General features: G+C 45.6%; 1 protein-coding gene across 1 annotated transcript in view; it reads right to left on the reverse strand.

The window, feature by feature from the left end:
- ACE2 (angiotensin converting enzyme 2) overlaps positions 1-19629 on the reverse strand; it is a 475687-nt gene that overhangs the window by 165463 nt on the left and 290595 nt on the right. The window contains exon 10 of the mRNA XM_069635599.1: positions 8397-8541. Coding sequence (XP_069491700.1) covers positions 8397-8541 — 145 coding nt within the window. The remainder of the gene's footprint in view (positions 1-8396; positions 8542-19629) is intronic.

Here is a 19629-nt window from a genome sequence, read left to right on the forward strand (position 1 = left end):
AATTCATATCAACCTGGACCCTGCATTGTCTCTCTTTCTCAGAGATTCCAGGTTGTGTCCTTTGGTGGTCAGGGTCCCTCTATTATTTCCGGCCCTTGAGTCAATATGTCACCTGTGGACTGCATTTGTTTGTGCCATACTTGTATTAAGCACGCAAAGGGTGGTGTGTTTTTTTGTTTATCTAGACTAACTCTAGAACATGCACTTGCCTATTAGAGATGGATAATTCACTGGCCATCCAGCAGATGAAAACATTGGTATTTCACTGATAAAGTGTAGTGTAGTGTTGAAAGCCAATAATGCAGAAAGGCCTTTCTACATGAAGTATCCTCCTGCTCTATCAATGCATGGAATATGAAAGTTATATTCTACCACTATGCACCACAAGATGGGAGTACAGCACTTCGTATTGCCAACTCTGATCTCTTTACAGTTGTGGGAAGAAGAAAGGACCCGCTCCATTCCTTAAATCAAAGTAGTACAGATCCCGCTCAGTGCTGGAACCAGAAGCCTATCATTTTCACTGAGCTTTAGTTCCCACATTTACAGCAAAGCCAAAGAGCCATGGCTTTGCGAAACTGACAGATGTTTGTGTCCTGCCCTTCCAGGGAACCTTGCCAGGAAAAAGAAGAAAAGAAAGCTTAGGGATGTGGCGGTTCGGGGGTTGTGGGGGTGTAGGGGTGGCATGATAACATATAGGGTCTCATCATGAGTTGGGTGGTATCCCGGCAGTAGTACCGCTGGGATACTGCCCGGTCTAATAGCGTTACCGTCAACTGGTCTGGCACTATTAGGGACAACCCAGACATCGCTGTGACACCCAGAGGTCAGGCGAACAGCTGAAGCTGTGAGAGGAGTCGGCCCCCTTATCTGGGAAGTGTGCCCGCCTCCCACACCTGCGACCCGGACCCAGTGACCTGCATAGAGGTGGACAGAGGACAGGAACTAAGATGGTGGAGGTGGTCCAGCAGGGATGAGTGGCCCAGAGGCAAAGACTGGGCTCGAATGACAGCACTGTTCCACCGATAAGCCAAAGCTGGACTTTCTGGTTGTTTCACCCTTGTGCTCTCATTGAGCTACCCCCTGGAGATTACTGCCGTTATCAGATGAAGTCTGGAGTGCCTCACCCCACAGGGGCGTAGCAGTGGTGAGTGGTTCGTCCATGAGAGCCCAGCGACTCTCGAGGGGTAGGGGGAGAGGAGAGCGGCCTATGGACCCTTGAGCCAAACTGGAGGTGTTCAGATACATATCGAGGAGTGAACTAGAAGGCCCGGGGAAAACTGGCACCATGTCGCAGGGCAATAAGGAATCAGCAGTGACAAAAAAAGATGTGGCAGCTCTTATGGAGGAGATAAGGAATATGAGAGCGGACATTGGTGGTAGAGTTGACAAGATTAATCAACAGTTTCATAAGATGGAAGAATGCCTTAGGGAGGTGGAACAGAACCAGTAACCCCTCGACACTTTGGAGACCCAGATGGACGTTCGCCTAACAGAGGTTGAGAGAAGGGTGGAGGAGATACTACTAAAAATGGACAACCAGGAAAATCGAGAGTGGTGTAATAACCTACGCATTTTTGGGATCCCGGAGAGAGAGGGAGAGTCTGACGCAGACCTGAGGAGATCCCTGTATGAGATCATGAAACTCATCTTTGACAATGACCAGGTGGATGAAGCTAAGATCGAAAGGATTCATTGGGCGGGAGTAACAACAGGGGCTCTGAGATTGCTCCTGGCCCGATTCCAAAAATACGGCGTCAGGCTGAAGATCCTTGAAAGGGCGAGATCAAAGGGGCCAGTGCTGTAAGGGTCCGCTAGGATCACAGTTTTTCAAGATCTCTCCTCACTCACCCTTGCAAGGATACGTCTCTGCTCGCCCCTCACCAAGTGGCTGAACAAGAAAGGCGTCTGATACAGGTTGGGGTTCCCATTTGCCCTTTCATTTGAACTCGAGGGCTGCAAGTACTGACTCTCCACGTCTGAAGACATACACAAGACCACTAGAGAGCTCACAGGCTCATAGGAGACACTGCACACCTCGAAAGAAAACAATGAGGGCGGCCGCTGGGAGCTGAAAGGCCCGAGAAGGAGGCGCATTCCAGGCTCCAGGAAACACAGGAAGCTGGGCACCCCGCCGGGAGCTGAGCTCTAGCCCCATGCTGTTCAACGCCCAGTGAGTGCAATGTGGTGTAGCTGTTAACACTAGAAGGGAGCCACTGGGGGGCTCTATGATTCAGATTTAGTTGAGTGTATTCAGAGCTGTTTTCTGTTAAATGTCATGCTGAGGGGGTCCTCTAACGGGGTGAGACTTGTGGTGTTGGAAATTCGGGGGGGGGGTCACTAGGGGGAGAGACATGTTAAGCGGTTTGGTGAGATTGGGCTCGGAAGACCGGGTGTCTTGGTGGTTCGGTTCTGACCTGGCTCACACTCCCGAGAGGGACCGGACACCTAAGGGAGGGGGAGGGGGAAAGGGGAAGGGAGAAGGAGACGGGGAGGGTGGAATTACTGGTACAGGTCCTACTTTTCGGTACAGAACTTCACAGCATGGCTGGTCTTGTAGTCTGCTCCCCTGGTGGGTGGCGAATGAGGAGACTCCTAATAGTGATACCCCTATGGCTATAACCCAAGTGATCCCTTCTGGGGACATGCTGAAAGTTGGCACCCTCAATGTCAAAGGACTTAACTCACCCACAAAAAGGTTGCTGGTAGCAAGGGAGTTCCAGATGTCGGGACTGGACGAACTGTTTTTACAGGAGACTAGGCTCATCAGGGGGGAGGAGTGGAGAATACTGAGTGCCCTGATAGGTAGCCAAGCTTGGGGATAGGGCCCACTTAGGAAGGTGGGAGTAGGGATCACGGTGAACAAAACGCTAAGAAAGGAAGTCAGTAGAGTCTGGTCGGACGTGGAGGGCCCGACCTTGGTAGTGTCGGGGATCATAAGGGGAGTGCGGTTTTCATTTGCAACGGTCTATGCCCCAAAGCAAGGCCAGCTCAGATTTCTGAAGAACACGCTAGCAAAGATGCTGGTCGAGAGTACAGGCCACCGTATTACCGGAGGAGATTTTAATATATGGGCCGATAAGGAACTAGATAGGCAGACATTACAGGACACAGATCAGGACTTGTCCATACCGGGACAATGTGAATTCCAGGAAGCACTGGTGGGGTATGGGTTGAGAGACATATGGAGGCACTTCCACCGCCGCGAGAGGGGATACACTTTTTACTCTCCACCGCATGGAACATATACCCAAATAGACTATATATACATATCAAGGGAATTGTGGGAAGAGGCAAAAGGCTCAGAGATCACCCCAATCACATGGTCAGACCACAATAGGGTCACATTTGAACTCTATTGGCAGGGACTGATACCCAAGGGGACGAAGTGGAGGTGTAACAAATCACTCTGTTAGGACCCCATATTTCATTCCGAGCTGATGGAGGAGATAAGGGAATACTTCAAAACGAACCATACTGGGAAGTTGCAAGGTATATTGTATGGGAGGTGGATAAGGCCACGGGGAAAGGGATTCTAATTAGAGAAAGGGTGAGGAGGAAGAGAGAACCGGGTATAATTGAAGGTAGGCCACGGGAAGAAATTCAAAGGTTGGACAAAGTGGCACACGAGGACCCAGCTAGACGGGTGCAAAACATAGCGGCTGCAAGGGGCAAATGTGAGGAGCTGCGCTTACTGGAAGAGGGGGAGATAGTCCGTAACCTCCAATATCTGAAGCAAAAGTTTACAAGAAGGGGGACAAAGCAGATGCCATTTTGGCAGCTAGGCTTAGGGGGCAACGGGCAGAAAGGTGGATCAAGGGACTGAACGGGGTAGATGGAGACAATGTCTTACTGGACTACAGGATCGCAGATGCCTTTGTCACCTCAGAGGTGGGCCAGGATGCAGTGGACCCGGATCGGAACCTTGCAGAGACTCATCTAACTAAACTCTCCTTCAGAGACTCTGAGGACCTAAACGCGCCTATAACGGAGGATGAAGTCAGGAAAGCAGTGGGAAGATTACCACTGGGTAATGCTCCAGGGGAGGATGGCTACACAGCTGGGTTCTATAAGAGCTTCCTCCCAGTCCTCTTACCATTCATGATGGAACTGTTCAGTGTTATACTGAACACGAGTCGTTTGGGAGGGCACTCATTGCAGTAATACACAATGATGGGAGGGTTCCCCGGAGTTGTTCTTCCTATCGCCCGATTTCTCTTCTGAACATTGATACGAAAATATACACTTGAAATATGCTGTCTAGACTTGAGGGATATATGCCAGCACTAATCCACCCGGACAAGGTGGGTTTCTTAGGGTAGACCGGGGGTGGATACGATGCGAAAGACCCTTCACATGATTCATGCATCCCTTGACATGACGGGGGCCGACCCTCCTATCACTCGACACAGAGAAGGCCTTCGACAGGGTGGAGTGGAGCTTTCTTGAAGTTGTCCTCGTCAAATATGTGATATGGGGAACCTTCTCTGGGGGATATTGGCCCTCTATCAATCCCCCAGGGCTTGTGTTATGGTGAATGGAGGGCATTCCCGCTGGTTTGAATTGGGGAGAGGAATGAGGCAGGGCTGCCCTCTGTCCCCGATATTGTTTGCACTCTCGATAGGACCTTTGGCCCAAAGGATTAGGGATGACCAGGGGGTGGAGGGATTCCCGGTCCGAGCGGTGGAATATAAAACGGCATTATATGCTGATGATATGCTCCTGTACCTTAAGAACCCTCTGCAATCCATACCTGTGGCACTCTCAGTGATTGAGCAGTACGGCCGGGCGGCGGGATTAAAAATCAACAAGCATAAATCGGTGCATAAACGTAACTAGAACCTGCAGGGAATTTTTCGAGGATAACTTGCCCCCCCCTTAATAAACAAAGTTAAGGAAGATTTCTTGAAGTGGAGTAAGCTGACTATCTCTTGGTTGGACTGTCTCGACGCACTCAAAATGGTGGTTCTCCCCAGGGTTCTTTATGTGTTTCAGATGCTTCCCATTCGCATTCCTGAGGGGTTCATTAGAGAGATCCGATGGGTTACTGTGCGCTTCCTTTGGCAAGGGAAGAAGGCACGGATCCCTAGAGCTACTCTGGTCTTACCCAAGGAAAAGGGGGGCAGGGGTGGGACTCCCAGATATGAAGTTATATTACAAGATGGCTCAGCTCAGAATCCTCATACCTCATCTTAGATCTCAGCGTGATCTGCAGTGGTTTGTGCTGGATAATTTATCGTTGCATCCGGCCACGGTTGGAGAGTGGCTATGGGTCTCTAATAATAGAATCACGGCAAGGATTCATGATCACCCATTTCTTGGTACCCTGTGGGACATCTGGCAACATGGGGCAGATATGAGGGGGGTCACCACATGGCCCTCCCCATTGGGACACTTATGGGTCCTGGGGCTCCGGGACATGATACCGAAACCGGAAAGATTTCAGAAATGGTATGGAACTGGACTTGATAGGGTAGGACAATTTTGGAAAGGGGAAAATTTGATTGCAATAACGGATCTTTAGGAGGCACTGGGAATAGGCCAGCTCTCCGTATTCACCTATCTACCACTGAAAGGGGCCCTCACAGGGGTACACATGAGGGAAAAGATACAGAGGGAAATCACACCCTTTGAATTTTTGCTAGATAAGAGAACAAAAATGTGGGGGTTGATCTCAGCCATGTATTGGGCGCTGGTTGGTTGTGGTGAGGGATCCATTGTAAAATGAATGGACCGTTGGGGCCGGGACTTGGGGCCAGGAATTTAACCCGACCTATGGGAAAGAATGTGCAGGGGAGTAGCCCAGACATCAGTTTCATGCCAATATAAACTCCACTCTATTAAGCTACTCCACAGATGGCACTTCAACCCAGTAATACTCCCTAGGATGTTCCCAAATACAAGCCCTGATTGCTGGAGGAGCTGCGGGAGGAATGGCAACTACTGGCATACGTGGTGGGACTGCCCGAGAGTGCAGTCTATTGGGGTGAGGTCCTTGGGTGGATAAAGGACATAGATGGAATGTACCAGTTGAAATCTCCCCTTATGGCGTTGTTTAGGTTTGAGGAGGAGGGGGTGTATACACAGGGATCCGCAGGATGGCTGCAACATTGTTGCTTGCGGCTAGGGCATGCATAGCGACCAAATGGACGAGCAAGACCCTCCCGGGGAAAAGCGAATGGACTAATGTTGCTCGGGATTTGTATATAATGGAGAGGATAACCACGGTCCTTCATGGCCTGGCGGGTCCCTTCGAGATGGAGTGGGCCCCGTTTATTGAGAAATACATGACTCAGGCTCTGCAATCCCCAACTACAGGCTCTTGACTCATCTCGAGGTGAAAGGTGGGGAAGAGCCGCTTAATGATATATTTATACCAGGGACCGCACTGCTGGGTGACATGGGAGTGCTCAGTTAGGAGGCCATGCTAAGATGTGGAGCATGGATATTTAGGTTTTAATGTGTAAGGATGGGCTTAAAGATGGACTTGAAGACCTTAATATTGAAGGAGTCAAGGGATCGAAGGGACCAAAATGTGATATGTGTATAAGACCTAGAAGTACCGCAGTAAGGGGGTAAGTGGGTGGAAGGTGTGGAGGGTGAGTTATCATACGTTGTTACAATGTTTTGTACCTTTGGGCTCCATTGACACCTGGCTCCTCCAGATTGCATGACACATAAATGTGATGTGGTTTAAACCTTTATTAAAATACAAATTTGAAGAAAAAAAGTCTATCTGATGAAGAGAGGTAAATGTAGTATAAATATACATGCAAAAATAGGTACTGAAAAATAGGGGTGTGAAAGCAAATCAAACGTGTGGCAATAATTGGGTTTTGATTTCAGTTTTTAGAGCATATGTGTGCAGGGTTTTTTGGCACATATGCACATAGGGTTTTGTTTATTGTTTGTTTTTATAAGTATAGGTGGAGCATAATTAGGGCCTTTATCCAGAGGTACTGGTAGAAGTGAAATAGAAGTGTAATAAGGATTAGTGTTAAGTGTGTTAATGAACCACAGTGTGGCCATCTTTTTAGAAGGCCCAGAGAAGCAATTATTATATTTTTAGGACCACAGCTCACAATAAAATTGGGTTTCTGCTGACAGGATGAAACAGTGGAGATCAGCTCACCAAGGTCGAGACACACAGAGTAGCTTTAATTGTTGCCTAGGGAAATGTTTCTCATGGGATGAGGGCCTGACAGAGGGCTTTAGACAAACACAAGCTCTAGTTCCACACAATAGGTTTCAGTAGCTCTGGCAGTGAATATAATAGCAACTGAGAATAAAATAGCAGGAATTACTTTTCAGCAACAGTGTCTTGCAAGTTTTTTCTAAGCAGAGATGGCACCAGGCGTGCAGTGGGAGGAGAGGGCAGAGTAGGTGCAAGGGGCGAAAGAGGAATGGACCTATCAGATGAGTGGGACTAATGTTTTTGACCTTGGCACTGTTATGTTGAAGCTCACATTATCTTCAAGCAAAACACAGGGTCCAATTAATTTGTTGCTGAGTATCTATTTGTATGTTGAACTGGGCCAGCCTTTTAGAGCAAAGAGTTTTCTCCTGGTCAGCATAGTGATGTGATTCAGGAGTAGGATTATGACATTAAAGGGGTGTTGTGGGTTTGTGTTTTAGGAAATGTGTGTGTCTAATCAAAAATGACCAATCTATGGAATATTTTAGAGTCCTTATAATGTTGCACTAATCCCTTTCTATTGACCTGCCCCAAAATGTAACTAATGTGGATTATGTCTATGTGTGTCTTATTTTATAAATATTGTAGCCTGTCATGGTCAGAGTTGAGAAGTTTTCAACCAGTTCAGCTTGCAGGGCTATCTGAATCTTTCTCCCATCTGTTGGGGAGTTAATACATTTGTGTTTTTTTTTTTTGCATGGTGTCTACTTTTTTGAGGATTATATTTGTCAGATTGCCTAGCACTGTATTAGAAATGTAAGTCAGTCTTTACCATGGTTTGGTGTTCTAACTAAGCTCTCTCTTCTAGTGAACAATCTCTTTAACTATTGTTTCTTTTTTGGGAACGTCTGTAACTATAGAAGAGTATGTGGAAAGTATTTTTCATCATGTCTTTAGGTCATTTTTCACAATAGGATCCAACATGATTTACTATATGAGAGGTGGCTCCTTTAGAAACAAGATATTACACTGTGCAAAAGGCTTGATGGACTTTGGCGAGCTGTAACCTGAGATGGGAAAACTGAAACTACAGTTTTTGTGCAGTATCTATCTGCAGTTGTGAAGTATGGCCCAGTCATGGTGTGTGTACGGCATGTTTTAAATGCTCGCCTATCATCAGTGCCAGGAATAAAGAGAAGCAGCTGTTGCACACACAACTCTAATTCATCAGACAATGCAATGCTCCAGTTGACATACTTACTTCATCTCCCACCACTTTTTCATCCATTGATCTTTAGGAATTTCACCACTGAAAACTTTCCAACGCCACTCCTCCAACATGTAGGTAAAAGGCAAGGTTGCAACAATGGTGAGGGCTTGCCGCAGCAAGAAATTGATGTTTGTCTCTGGAAAGAAAATGTGTCATCTCTTTATTTATATTTACAGTTGTGCCATTGCTCAGAATACACAAGAAAACATTGATTTCAAAGATTAAAAACATTTCTATCTGATGTTTTTCATAAAGTGTAACACATTCAAATCCAAGATTATGTTCTGAATGGCTACTGAAGCAAAAGCTCAAAGGTCAGGAGATAGACACATGCATGTTTATACAAAATGAATGCCGTAACCCTTTACTCCATATGATCATTGATGCAGGATCCAAGAGAGTTGTTTCATAGCATGGAAATTGTTGACAATGTTCCTGAAGACTTCGGGTGAACACAACCAGACAAACATGAGTAAAGTATTTAGGAATTTTATTTGGGGTTTCATACAAAATGGGGACTTCATTTGGAAAAAGATTTTCTCTTATATCTTAGACAAAGGATATAATAAACTAACATGTGTAATGTCTTCTTAGCAAACTTGTTCTGTATGGCTCAGAAAAGTCTCTAGTGAAGTTAATGTTAATGCAACAAAAAAAGTCGCTCCCAAGATGTCTCTCTGGAATTCTAAGTCTCAGCATTAAGGGGTTGCCAGGCTGTACAAGGCCCTCATTAGGCTTCCATCCTGGGAGTAGGATCACCTTGTTCCATCCACCCAAATGTGATGGGGTTGCAAAGCAAAATCTAAGTCAATTGGTGGTATATTCTTCTTTGGGGACACAAGAAAAAGTCATCTAAACAGATAGTCTGTCTCTAGGTCTCTCCCCTAGAGACAGACTATCTGTCTCTAGGGGAGACTAACAGTCTCTTAAGTACAACCTTTCCTGATCTTATAAAGTCCATCTCCTGGCTGGGCTTCTCCTTGTTGCCTATGGTTGGGTAAAGAAATGACTGCTGGTGAAGTTTCAAGCTTGGCTTGAAAAATGGTCCCTGGCATCTTCCAGAGGAGAGGCAGGGCAGGAGGGTTTCTAGGTACATGATCAGGTCATAAAGCATGTCTTGTTTCAGGATTCTGATCCTTTTTTTCCCAATCCCAACTCAGATTCCTCCTCACTGAAGTGATGCTTACTCATGCTTGGGGGCATGTCCCTATGTCTCATTCCGGAAACGTGGACCATCTATTGGCTGACCTCCTCACCATTCCACCACAAGCTTGTTCCTCCATTCACTTTTTCCATAGAACTGGGTATACCAGTGTAGTCTTACTCTGCCTCCAGGGAACATCTGACCATATACTCACTTCTACTGTTCAGGAAGGAGCTCAAGACACACCTGTCAAGGAATGGCTCCTCCCCAACACCTAGGTCCACACACCCTCAATTCCCCACCCTAACTGAGACTAAGGGATCTTATCTCCATGGTTTCCTCCAATGATTACTTGTAGATTCATTGCTGATGAATTGCTGTTGTCCCCTGTTGTTAGAGCCCCACTCCCTTGTTTCTCTACTTCCCTAACCATGTTCTTGCCTGTATGATTGTAAAGCACTGCATTGCTTCTTGGAGCTAGGTATGTGCTCAATACATACCTTAATAATAATAATAATAATAATAATAATAATAATAATAATAATAATAATAATAATAATAATAAACTTGTCTTAACTGCCAGATCCTTTCCTCTCATCTACCTAACATGTCTTCCTAGCCAATGCCTTTCCATCCTCCTCCAGGTGTTCGAATCTCTTGCTTTCACTTTCTCTTCATTACTGCTCTTCAGCTCCACTGACGTATTCTGATTTCTCGCCTTCTTCTGTTTTCTCTTCTTCCACCTCTTCTGTACACTCCTCTCCTACATCTTAGACTCCTCCTTCAACATCTTAAATTCCCCCCACCCCTCTTGTTGTTCTATTTCAACCTCTTCAGTACTCTCCCCTGCTGCAGCACCAGCAAGTCTATTTGCACCTCCATCCTCCAACTCATCATGCACCCTTTCCTCAATATGCACTTCTACCTCCTCTTGAGTGTTTAGCTCATACAACTCCACCTCCCCATCTCTTACCATGCTGCTACTCCAAATATGCAAAGCCGCTGTTTATCTATTCAGGCTTTTGTCGGCCTATTCCCTTCCCCCTGGGTTGGACCACTCTCTGTGCTTTTCAGAAGTGTTTCATAATCCCTACTCGTTTGGGATAGGCTACTTGGCCCAAGTTGAAATGTGTTTCATATTGCTCCCTCCAGGCGGTGCGTGGACAAGCATTTAATTGTCCCATCCACCATCTACAGACACTCAGATGCACTCATGCCCTGTGGAACTTATTTGCAGAGATCGCGAAGGCGAAGCCCCCTGACCAGCAACTTTTCTACATTCAAGTCACTGCCTGTGGTTCAGCAGAAACAGTCATATTGAACAGTTGTTAACTCTTGCCTTGCTGTTATGCAGTGTCAACTCCAGCGGATCTGCATCTACATGGGATGCAGCAGTAAAGCCTGACCCCTGGAAGGAAACCCTATACAGGATTATTAATGAGAGGTAATCCAATGCTGTGGTCCTCTGTCCCAGGCTCGCTGTGTTGTGGAGTATTAGGAATCCTCCCTGTACTGACCCTGAACCCACATAATGTAGCAGGTGGTGGGGCCCATCACCCTTTGTAACCCCCTACACACAGACCCATAGGGCAGACGAGAAAGCCATGCAAGTTATTGCAACTCACTGCCATATTTTCGTTCAGGCTCCTTGGGGCTTCTTATAAGTATGGCAACACAGCAAAACTGGCATATAATGGAATTATCACCCGTTTACAAAGCACTGACATATTATGATTTTGGAGAACGTATGATATGGCCAAAAAATACCAGGTCAAAGGTGGTATTGTGTTGTTAATACTAAATGGGTTTGTTGATGTTCCTGCCAGAAATAACCCCAAGCTTGTGATGAGCTCCTTTATGTCCTCTTCAGTCATTGGTGTGCTGCAAGACATCTTTGAAGCAAATCAAATCACCAGATCAAAGTCTACCAAGCTGCCCTTGAATCAATGGTTCCATAGGTGTCAAATGCCCTAAATGAATATTGTACCAACATTCCTTAAAGAAATTAAATAGGTCCGGATCTAACTCTCGTACCATGACTAGATGGTTATTACTTGGAGTCTCCAACATAGCCCCGCACAAAAGGCAGAACCCCATCTGCAACATCAACTCTTCTTCGTTTCCAGGCAGATGATGTAACTCCATACAGCTCCTACACATGTCTTTCTTACTGGCACAGTGTCAAACTGGATATTAAATTGTGCCTCCTATTGTAACGATTGTATGTATATTGGCCTACGCCAAGTTGCTCAAAACTGTACGCGGATAACTCTCTACGGCAAGGTCTTGACCTTAGAAATTGATGTAAGCCGCCATCTTGAATCAAACCGCCATTTTAGGTTCTCTTGCTGTGTCAAAGTCACCCTGTACGTCAAAAGGGTGGACGATGCTATACCAAACAGAATCTGATCGACATGACCTCCGTACAGCTAATATATAACTTGCCTGCAAGCCACTTGTTAGGGTCGTGAACTGAGACCTTGTCCTTCTGTTGACCTGCATGTAAATGGATTACCTGTATCAATGGAACTGATCTATGCACATACTAATGAATAAATTAGAATTGACCTGGCAGAGACCCTAGACCAGTGATACATTAATGGAATGGTTAACCCGCGAAGGGGTTGGACAACAGGCTGGAGAAATGTATAAAAGCCTGAATGTCCCAATGTACAGTCTCTCACTGAATACATCGAACCCTGTTGAAGTTCATTGTGTTGTACTGAGGGCCGATAGCTATCTGACCTGTCATTGACTTTGTCATTGCTTGACCTTAAAATAAAGTACTTTGTATGTTCCTTTGTAACCAGTGTTCGGTGTGTTTCCTTTGGGTTTCCCGGCCTCATATTATTTTTTATTTTATTGTTTTCACAGTTGGCGCCCGAATAGGGACCATCGAAGGTTGACACATGCTATCGGACCGGGATCGGACGGTGTGATACTACGGGCCCGACTGAACGAGACGCGACACCTCTACAGCGCTGCACGATCCGATCCTTGGACGATAGCCGTGCGGTCTGAGACGCCATCTTGACGAGGGTCCACTTTTGAGGCGGGCAGATTTGCCGAAATCACCAAACACAAGGTAAAATTTGTTAGTAAGTTCTTTGATAAACCGTACGGTCCTCCTTAGGTTTGGTCGACTGAGTCGTGACCCGACTTAATTTAACCCTGACAATTTGAATTTGGCGCATTGTATCTGCAGACACAATTATTGACCAGGTAACACCAAGTTTTTGAGAAATGCCTGGGAAATTGTCTAGCTGCTTTAGGGCATTATTATGCAGCGATCGACAATCTTTGGAATTTAGCCGCCCGGCACCACAGGAGGGGTCGCCGACGTTTACTATGTATTGTAAACATGGCATTGGAAGTGTAGTATTTAATGATATTTGGCACAGACAAACCAGACATGCCTCCGAACTTCAGTGGCCAATCAATGGTAGTTTTGAGATCCCTCATATTGAATACTTAGAGTCGGTCTTGTTAAAGAAAAAGGCCAGACCCGCAGCATTTGATGTTCTACAGAATTGGAAAAAAGAAGCGTTGCAGCAGCTTAAGACTAGGGAAAAACATGTGCGTCGTCATAAAACAAACGCTGAAAAGGGTTGTTATATGATCAGGACAAACAGTCTGAGTCAGTTAGGAATATGGATAGGGCTTTCTCAGTCAGTATTCAGAAAATCTATCCTTATAAAGACCTTCATGTTTCTGACGAGTTTCTCGACAAATTGTTAAATGAGCGAAGGCCTGGTGCCTCTGCACCACCTCCGTATGATCCTCTTCCTGTTGCTTTGCCTCTTCCTGCTGTTATTCCTGCTCTCCCTGCTCAACCTGTTGCTCCTATTATTCCGGCTGTTGTTCATCCGCCTGCTCTACTACTTCTTCCTATTGCACCAGTAATAACACCTCCATTGAATCTGCCTGCACCTCCACTCCCGAGTGGTTCTGTACCGACTATAGTTGATCGGGGTGGGGGGTCGAAGGTTGTTACTCGTAATTCTGTCCCTACAGATAAAAAGCGGGATTTGTTTGCATGGGCTAAGCATTATATGGAGAGAGATGATCGAGCTAATGTTTTTGCCACACTCTCTAATATGGATAATTTTCCTGAGAAAAATGTTTTTATTGAAGGTTTAGGGATTCATTTATGCGTTATGTGGGGTAAATTAAATAATGTGGATCTCCCACAGGGGCGAAGGATCTGAATACTTTAGCACTATCAAGAGATACAGTGGAGAAAGTACATGAGCATGTCGAGAGGTTGTTTGAGTATAGGAGAGATTTGGAGAAGTTACGGAATGAGGATGACGAAGAGGAAAGTATGTATGTACAGAAACAATTTCTTCCGTGTCGTAAATGGGCATCTGAGGAAGCACAAATTTGTACAAAAGATGCGATTAGATGGATTCCGGATTTATCGATAACTCCGGTTGAGGTATATGACACATATAGTCAATATACGCTAGAAATGCAGAGGAAGATGATTCAGGTAATGGTAGAGTACCTGCAGGATGAATGTGTGAGGAAGAAGGTTAGTTGTCCCACAGAGTTACTGGGTATTTATAAGAGAGCATTTTCACTTGACACTTCTTCGACTGCTTTAGCGCTTGACTTAGCTCTGTTGCTAAGTAAGCGTTCGGAGTTGCCTATATCTCAGTTGCGTAAGAGAGAGGTACCTCCGACATTTGTCCCAAAAGTTGAGATTGCTGCTAATGCTGCAGCAGGTATAGCTGCTGTGGACATTCCTGCACATTATGTATCACAGTTTGTTCACGTCTCGTTTTCGCGACAGGAAGTGAACACTATTAGGCAATCTATTCCCGACATTAAGAAAAATCCGACAGGATTCTATAAAGAGATAGAGTCCGTCTTGCAGTCCTCAGTGTTCACCCTAGGCGATATTGACTTGTTATTCCCTGTTCTCCTGCCTGTAGATTTGTGGAAGCAGGTTAGAACAATAGATGATGCACCTGGGTTGGGAGATACGTGGGCTAATATAACTAGGCTTGACGGGGAAAGGCCAGCTGGTGAGAGACCACCTCAGGTGATACTCACTTTGCCTGACAGAATCACTGCGAAATTAAAAACTATAATTCCCGAAAAAAGAATTATTTGGGACAAGCTTACGGCCTGTGTCCAAGGAAAATCTGAGGGTGCTACCGAGTTCTTTAACCAGTTCGAACAAGTATTCTCGGACTTCAGTGGACAGGATTTAGGAACAGAATCTGGGAAAAGGTTATTTGTGGACAAATTTATGCGTGGACTGCTGCCTGATATCCAGTCACAGATTAAGTCTTCCGAGAGCACTTGGCAGGCGAAATCCCAATCAGAAGTTCTGCACATTGCTCAGTACTACGAGAACCGTGTCAATAATGAAAAAGATAGAGTAGAAAAGAGAAAAGGAGACTTAAAGACTAGAGTATTGTTACAACAAATTGTTAGAGGCCCCAGAGGGGGTAGTTTGCAGGTTAGAGGTCAGTATGTTCCACAAGGGAATGTGCCGTTGGGTCCTGTGAACATTAACCAGTGTGCCTATTGTCGCCAGGAGGGTCATTGGCGTGCACAATGCCCCGTCCTCCGACAGAAGTCGAATAACACATTTGGGAGTATGGGTAGACGACCCAGAGGTCGCCCCAGGGTGGGGGGCCACGGTAGAGGTCAGTTTTCGCAGGATCCTCAGCAAACATTTTCACAAGACAATCAGACTTCGAGTGTGGATACTAGAAACATATTCGATCACCCTTCTGCTGCTTACCTCTCTGAGGAGCTTCCTTCTGATGATATTCTGTTTCGTTAGGATTGCCCGAAGCAGGGTTTGGAACCTACACCTATTCCCGTTAGTCAGAAAGGTCCCTACATTGAAATGGTAGTGGGAAATAGGAAACATCAGTTTTTGATAGACACTGGAGCACAGAAGTGCTCCATTGATCATTCTCGGGTTCCAAACATTCCACTGTCAGGGCAAACCAATGTCTCCATAGGGTTTTCTGGCACACCAGTCATTTGTCCGGTTTCTTCGCTGATACCTTTACGGACCATTGTCCCTTTCTTTTGACTTCGAATTGTGGAGAGAATTTGTTGGGGTTGAATCTGTTGAAGGAATTAAATGCGGTAATTCATTGTTCATCTGATGGAGTGCGTTTGACGATTTCACCACAGCAGTTTTCTGTCTCACAGTTTTTGACTAGACCTTTGCCACCAGAATACAGTAATGTTCCGGAGTGTTTGTGGGCGGCTGATGACAATGACGTCGGCGTTCTACAGATTGAGCCTGTTAGAATAGTCTTGAAACATGGTATTAGGCTGCCACGTATTCCGCAGTATAAGATCTCGGTTGAAGGTGAGCAAGCTTTAAAGGGCATTGTTTCCGATTTTCTTTTGTTGCATCGTGGGGTGATTGAGGAGATTACAGGAAGTTTGTGCAATAGTCCGATCCTACCTGTGTACAAAAAAGGCAATAATGCTATTCCGTTTCGTTTTATAATTGATTTATGTGCTATTAATAGAGTTGTCGCTCCACAATTTCCAATTGTGCCTGATGTGACAACGATATTAACTATGATTCCAGCTACGGCTACTTGTTTTAGTGTTGTGGACCTGAAGAATGCTTTCTTCAGTATTCTTATACACAAGGACAGTAGATATTTGTTCGCGTTCACCTTAGGGGGACGCTCGTTCACATTTACTTGTGCACCTCAAGGTTACACCGAGGGTCCTAGCATTTACAGTAGGGCCTTGAAAGAACAGCTTGATACTCTTGAATTACCCCCTACTTGTACGCTGCTTCAGTATGTTGATGACTTACTTTTAGTAGCAGATTCTGAGAGCTCTTGCAAAAAAGGGCACTGTATTGTTGCTCATCCATCTAGCTAAGCATGGTCACAAAGCTTTGCTTAAAAAGTTTCAATATTGTTGCCAGGAGGTTGCCTATTTAGGCTACCTCCTGTCAAAGGAGGGAAGAAGATTGACACCTGAAAGAATAAAACACATTTCTGGCATGTCATCCCAAGTACACAGAAGGAAGTCAGAGCCTTAATAGGTATGGCTTCTTACTGTAGGTTATGGATCCCGAACTTTTCACTAGTGATAAAACCGATGTTGGCTTTGACAAAGAAGGGCATTTCTTCGCCATTGCCATGGAAATCGGAACATCAACAATCATTTGAGCTTCTCAAGACTGCATTATGCTCTGCACCGGTTTTGGGTACACCAAATTACAACAAGGCCTTTGTGTTGCTTGTGCATGAATGTGATGGATGTGATTTGGCTGTATTAAAGCAGGAACATGGAGGGAAGAATAGGCCGTGCGGTTGCTACTCTTCCGCCCTTGATCCTGTTGCATGCGCTTTGCCAAGATGTTTGCGAGCTGTCGCTGCTGCTGCCGCGTCTGTAAAACAGAGTGAGGGAACGGTCATAGGCCATGATCTAACCCTGATGGTGCCTCACTCTGTAGATGTTCTATTGAACAAAACTCAAACGCAACACCTCACTTCCGCACGATTGACGAGATATGAATTAATTTTGTTTGCTCCCCATATACAAATTAGGAGGTGTTGTGTTCTTAATCCGGCTGAACTCCTACCTTTCCCGCAAAATACTGTTTGCGGTGACGATGAGTCACATGACTGCCTGTATACTACTGAACAAGAAACGAAGTGCAGAATTGATCTTAAGGACACTCCTTTGGATAATGCGCAAGGGGAGCTATTTTGTGATGGCTCCTGTTTCAAACTTCCGGATGGTACATCCACAGCAGCTTATGCAGTCACTACATTGAGCACGGTTGTAGAGACCAAGCGAATTACACATAACTCTGCGCAGGCCGCAGAGATTATAGCATTAACCCGAGCTTGTGAGCTTTCCGAAGGGCTAACAGTGAATATATATACTGACAGTCAGTATGCTTTTGGGGTGGATCTCAACTTTGTGAGACTTTGGTCAGAGAGAGGGTTTCTAACTTCACATGGGACCAAGATTCAGCATAGCCCCCTGATAGTACAATTGCTCTCGGCGCTCGCGCTCCCTAGTCAGTTAGCGAACATGAAATGCGCAGCGCATCGCAAGATCACAGACGATGTAGGAAAAGGGAATGCTTTCGCTCATCAGATAGCCAGACAAACTGCCACAGATCTTCGCACAGAAATGTATGCTCTAAGAGAAACTAGGGATGTCTATGTAATGGACGAGGATATTGGGTCTGTGCGGAATATCCAAGCTGATGCCACAATGGAAGAATCTAAGAAATGGGCTGAAGGCTTGCGGAAATTAGATGATGACGGGTGTTGGGTGGACACAGTTGAAGGGAAATGGTTACTTCCTAATGCCTACATAGTCATGATGGTCACTATGGCACACGGTCCCACACATGTGTGTGCTCAACAGATTACGAAAATGTTAGAGAAAGTCTGGGTAAATGATAAGATTTTAAAAATTGCTCAGCATTATGTCCAAAATTGCATGATTTGCCTACAGCACAATGTGGGAAAAGGGATGGTAACTCCAAGGGGTAGCTGTGGGCCTCCTTCTGTCCCGTTTGAAGTGATTCATTTTGATTTTTATTGAGATGGAGCATGCAATAGTTTAAAATATGTCCTTGTGGTCATTTGTGCCTTCAGTAAATGGGTTGAGGCTTTCCCTGTCAAAGATGCTACAGCCATGACCACTGCAAAAATTATGATAAAGAGGTACTTCCTGCGGTTTGGGTTGCCAAGAGTCATCTGGTCAGACAATGGTCCACATTTTGTTGCTGCTGTAATTTTACAGATATGTACGGCACTACATATTGATAAGCGATTTCATTCGGCTAGACATCCTCAAAGTGCCGGGTTGGTAGAGAGACATAACGGTATCCTAAAGAACAAACTCTCTAAGACGTGTGCCGGTACCAAACTAAAATGGCCAGACGCCTTACCGATCGTGTTATTAGCCATGCGCACTACCCCTCAAACTAAGACTGGGCTCTCTCCATTTGAGGTGGTGATGGGGAGACCTGCCAATATTTGGGGTCTTCCGAAACCTAAAGCACTGAGAAATTTTGAAAATGTATTGCTTTCAGACTACTGTAACCAGTTGACTAAAAATCTGTATTTCATTTATCATCAGGTACGATCAGCTTTACCTGTACGTTATGAGGGCCCAGGACACAACATCCGGCCTGGAAGCTGGGTCCTGGTGAGAGCATACGAGCGGTCTTCTTGCCTCGCACCTCGCTGGCGGGGACCATTCCAGGTCTTGTTGGTCACCCAAACGGCAGTGTGGGTGGCTGGAAAGAAGAACTGGATACATGCGACGCATGTCAAGAAACTTCCTCACCCGACGCCGCACATTACAGAAGAAACAGAACCCCTCGCTAACGCTGCAATCGATGATCCTGAAGCAGCAAATAGCGCTGTGAGTGAGTCGGAGAATCTCTCTGAGCCCGTGGGGCTTGGGGAATCGTCCATTTTGTCTCCACACTCTTTGGAAAAGTAATTTCCGGAAACCATTGCTTTGAATTCTGCAACTTCCGTTGCCTCTGATATGTTGCTTCCCTCAGGGAGTGACATTACCTTATTTCCGGATCAAACAGTACCGGGAACCACCAGATATAATCTTCGACGGAGAAAATAGACCTACAGCACGGTTCGACTGTGCATTCAAAAGAAGGGAAGGATCATCAAGGGCTTGCTTTTGCCCAAATTTGAGAAAGGGGGTTCTGACGGCTAGGGTTGGGGAAGGACTAAGAAGCCATGCGACCGGGGGGTCGCCAGCAACGAACATTGGGGTTTCCATCCGAAGACTACGATGCCTGCCACCGCTACTGCCCGTATTGGACTTGTAAATAATGGGGTGACCAACTTGGACAATGAACAATGTGCCAGGGCCCCGAAAACGTATTGCTGTGTTTTGATGATAATAATTGGGGTTTTTATAGTAACTGCTTTAGGATTCTGGTACGTTGAGGAGATTTATCCTCTAGAGCCTCTTTTGCCAACTGAAATTGCACCTACTGTTTTTACTCCTTTTGTACACCTGCATACTCTGTCACCTAGGGACTGTCAGCATAGACAGAAGTATCACAATAATACTATGATGCTG

The sequence above is a fragment of the Ambystoma mexicanum genome, chromosome 7p (genome assembly GCF_040938575.1).
Source record: "Ambystoma mexicanum isolate Mex_15411 chromosome 7p, UKY_AmexF1_1, whole genome shotgun sequence".
NCBI lineage: Eukaryota > Metazoa > Chordata > Amphibia > Caudata > Ambystomatidae > Ambystoma > Ambystoma mexicanum.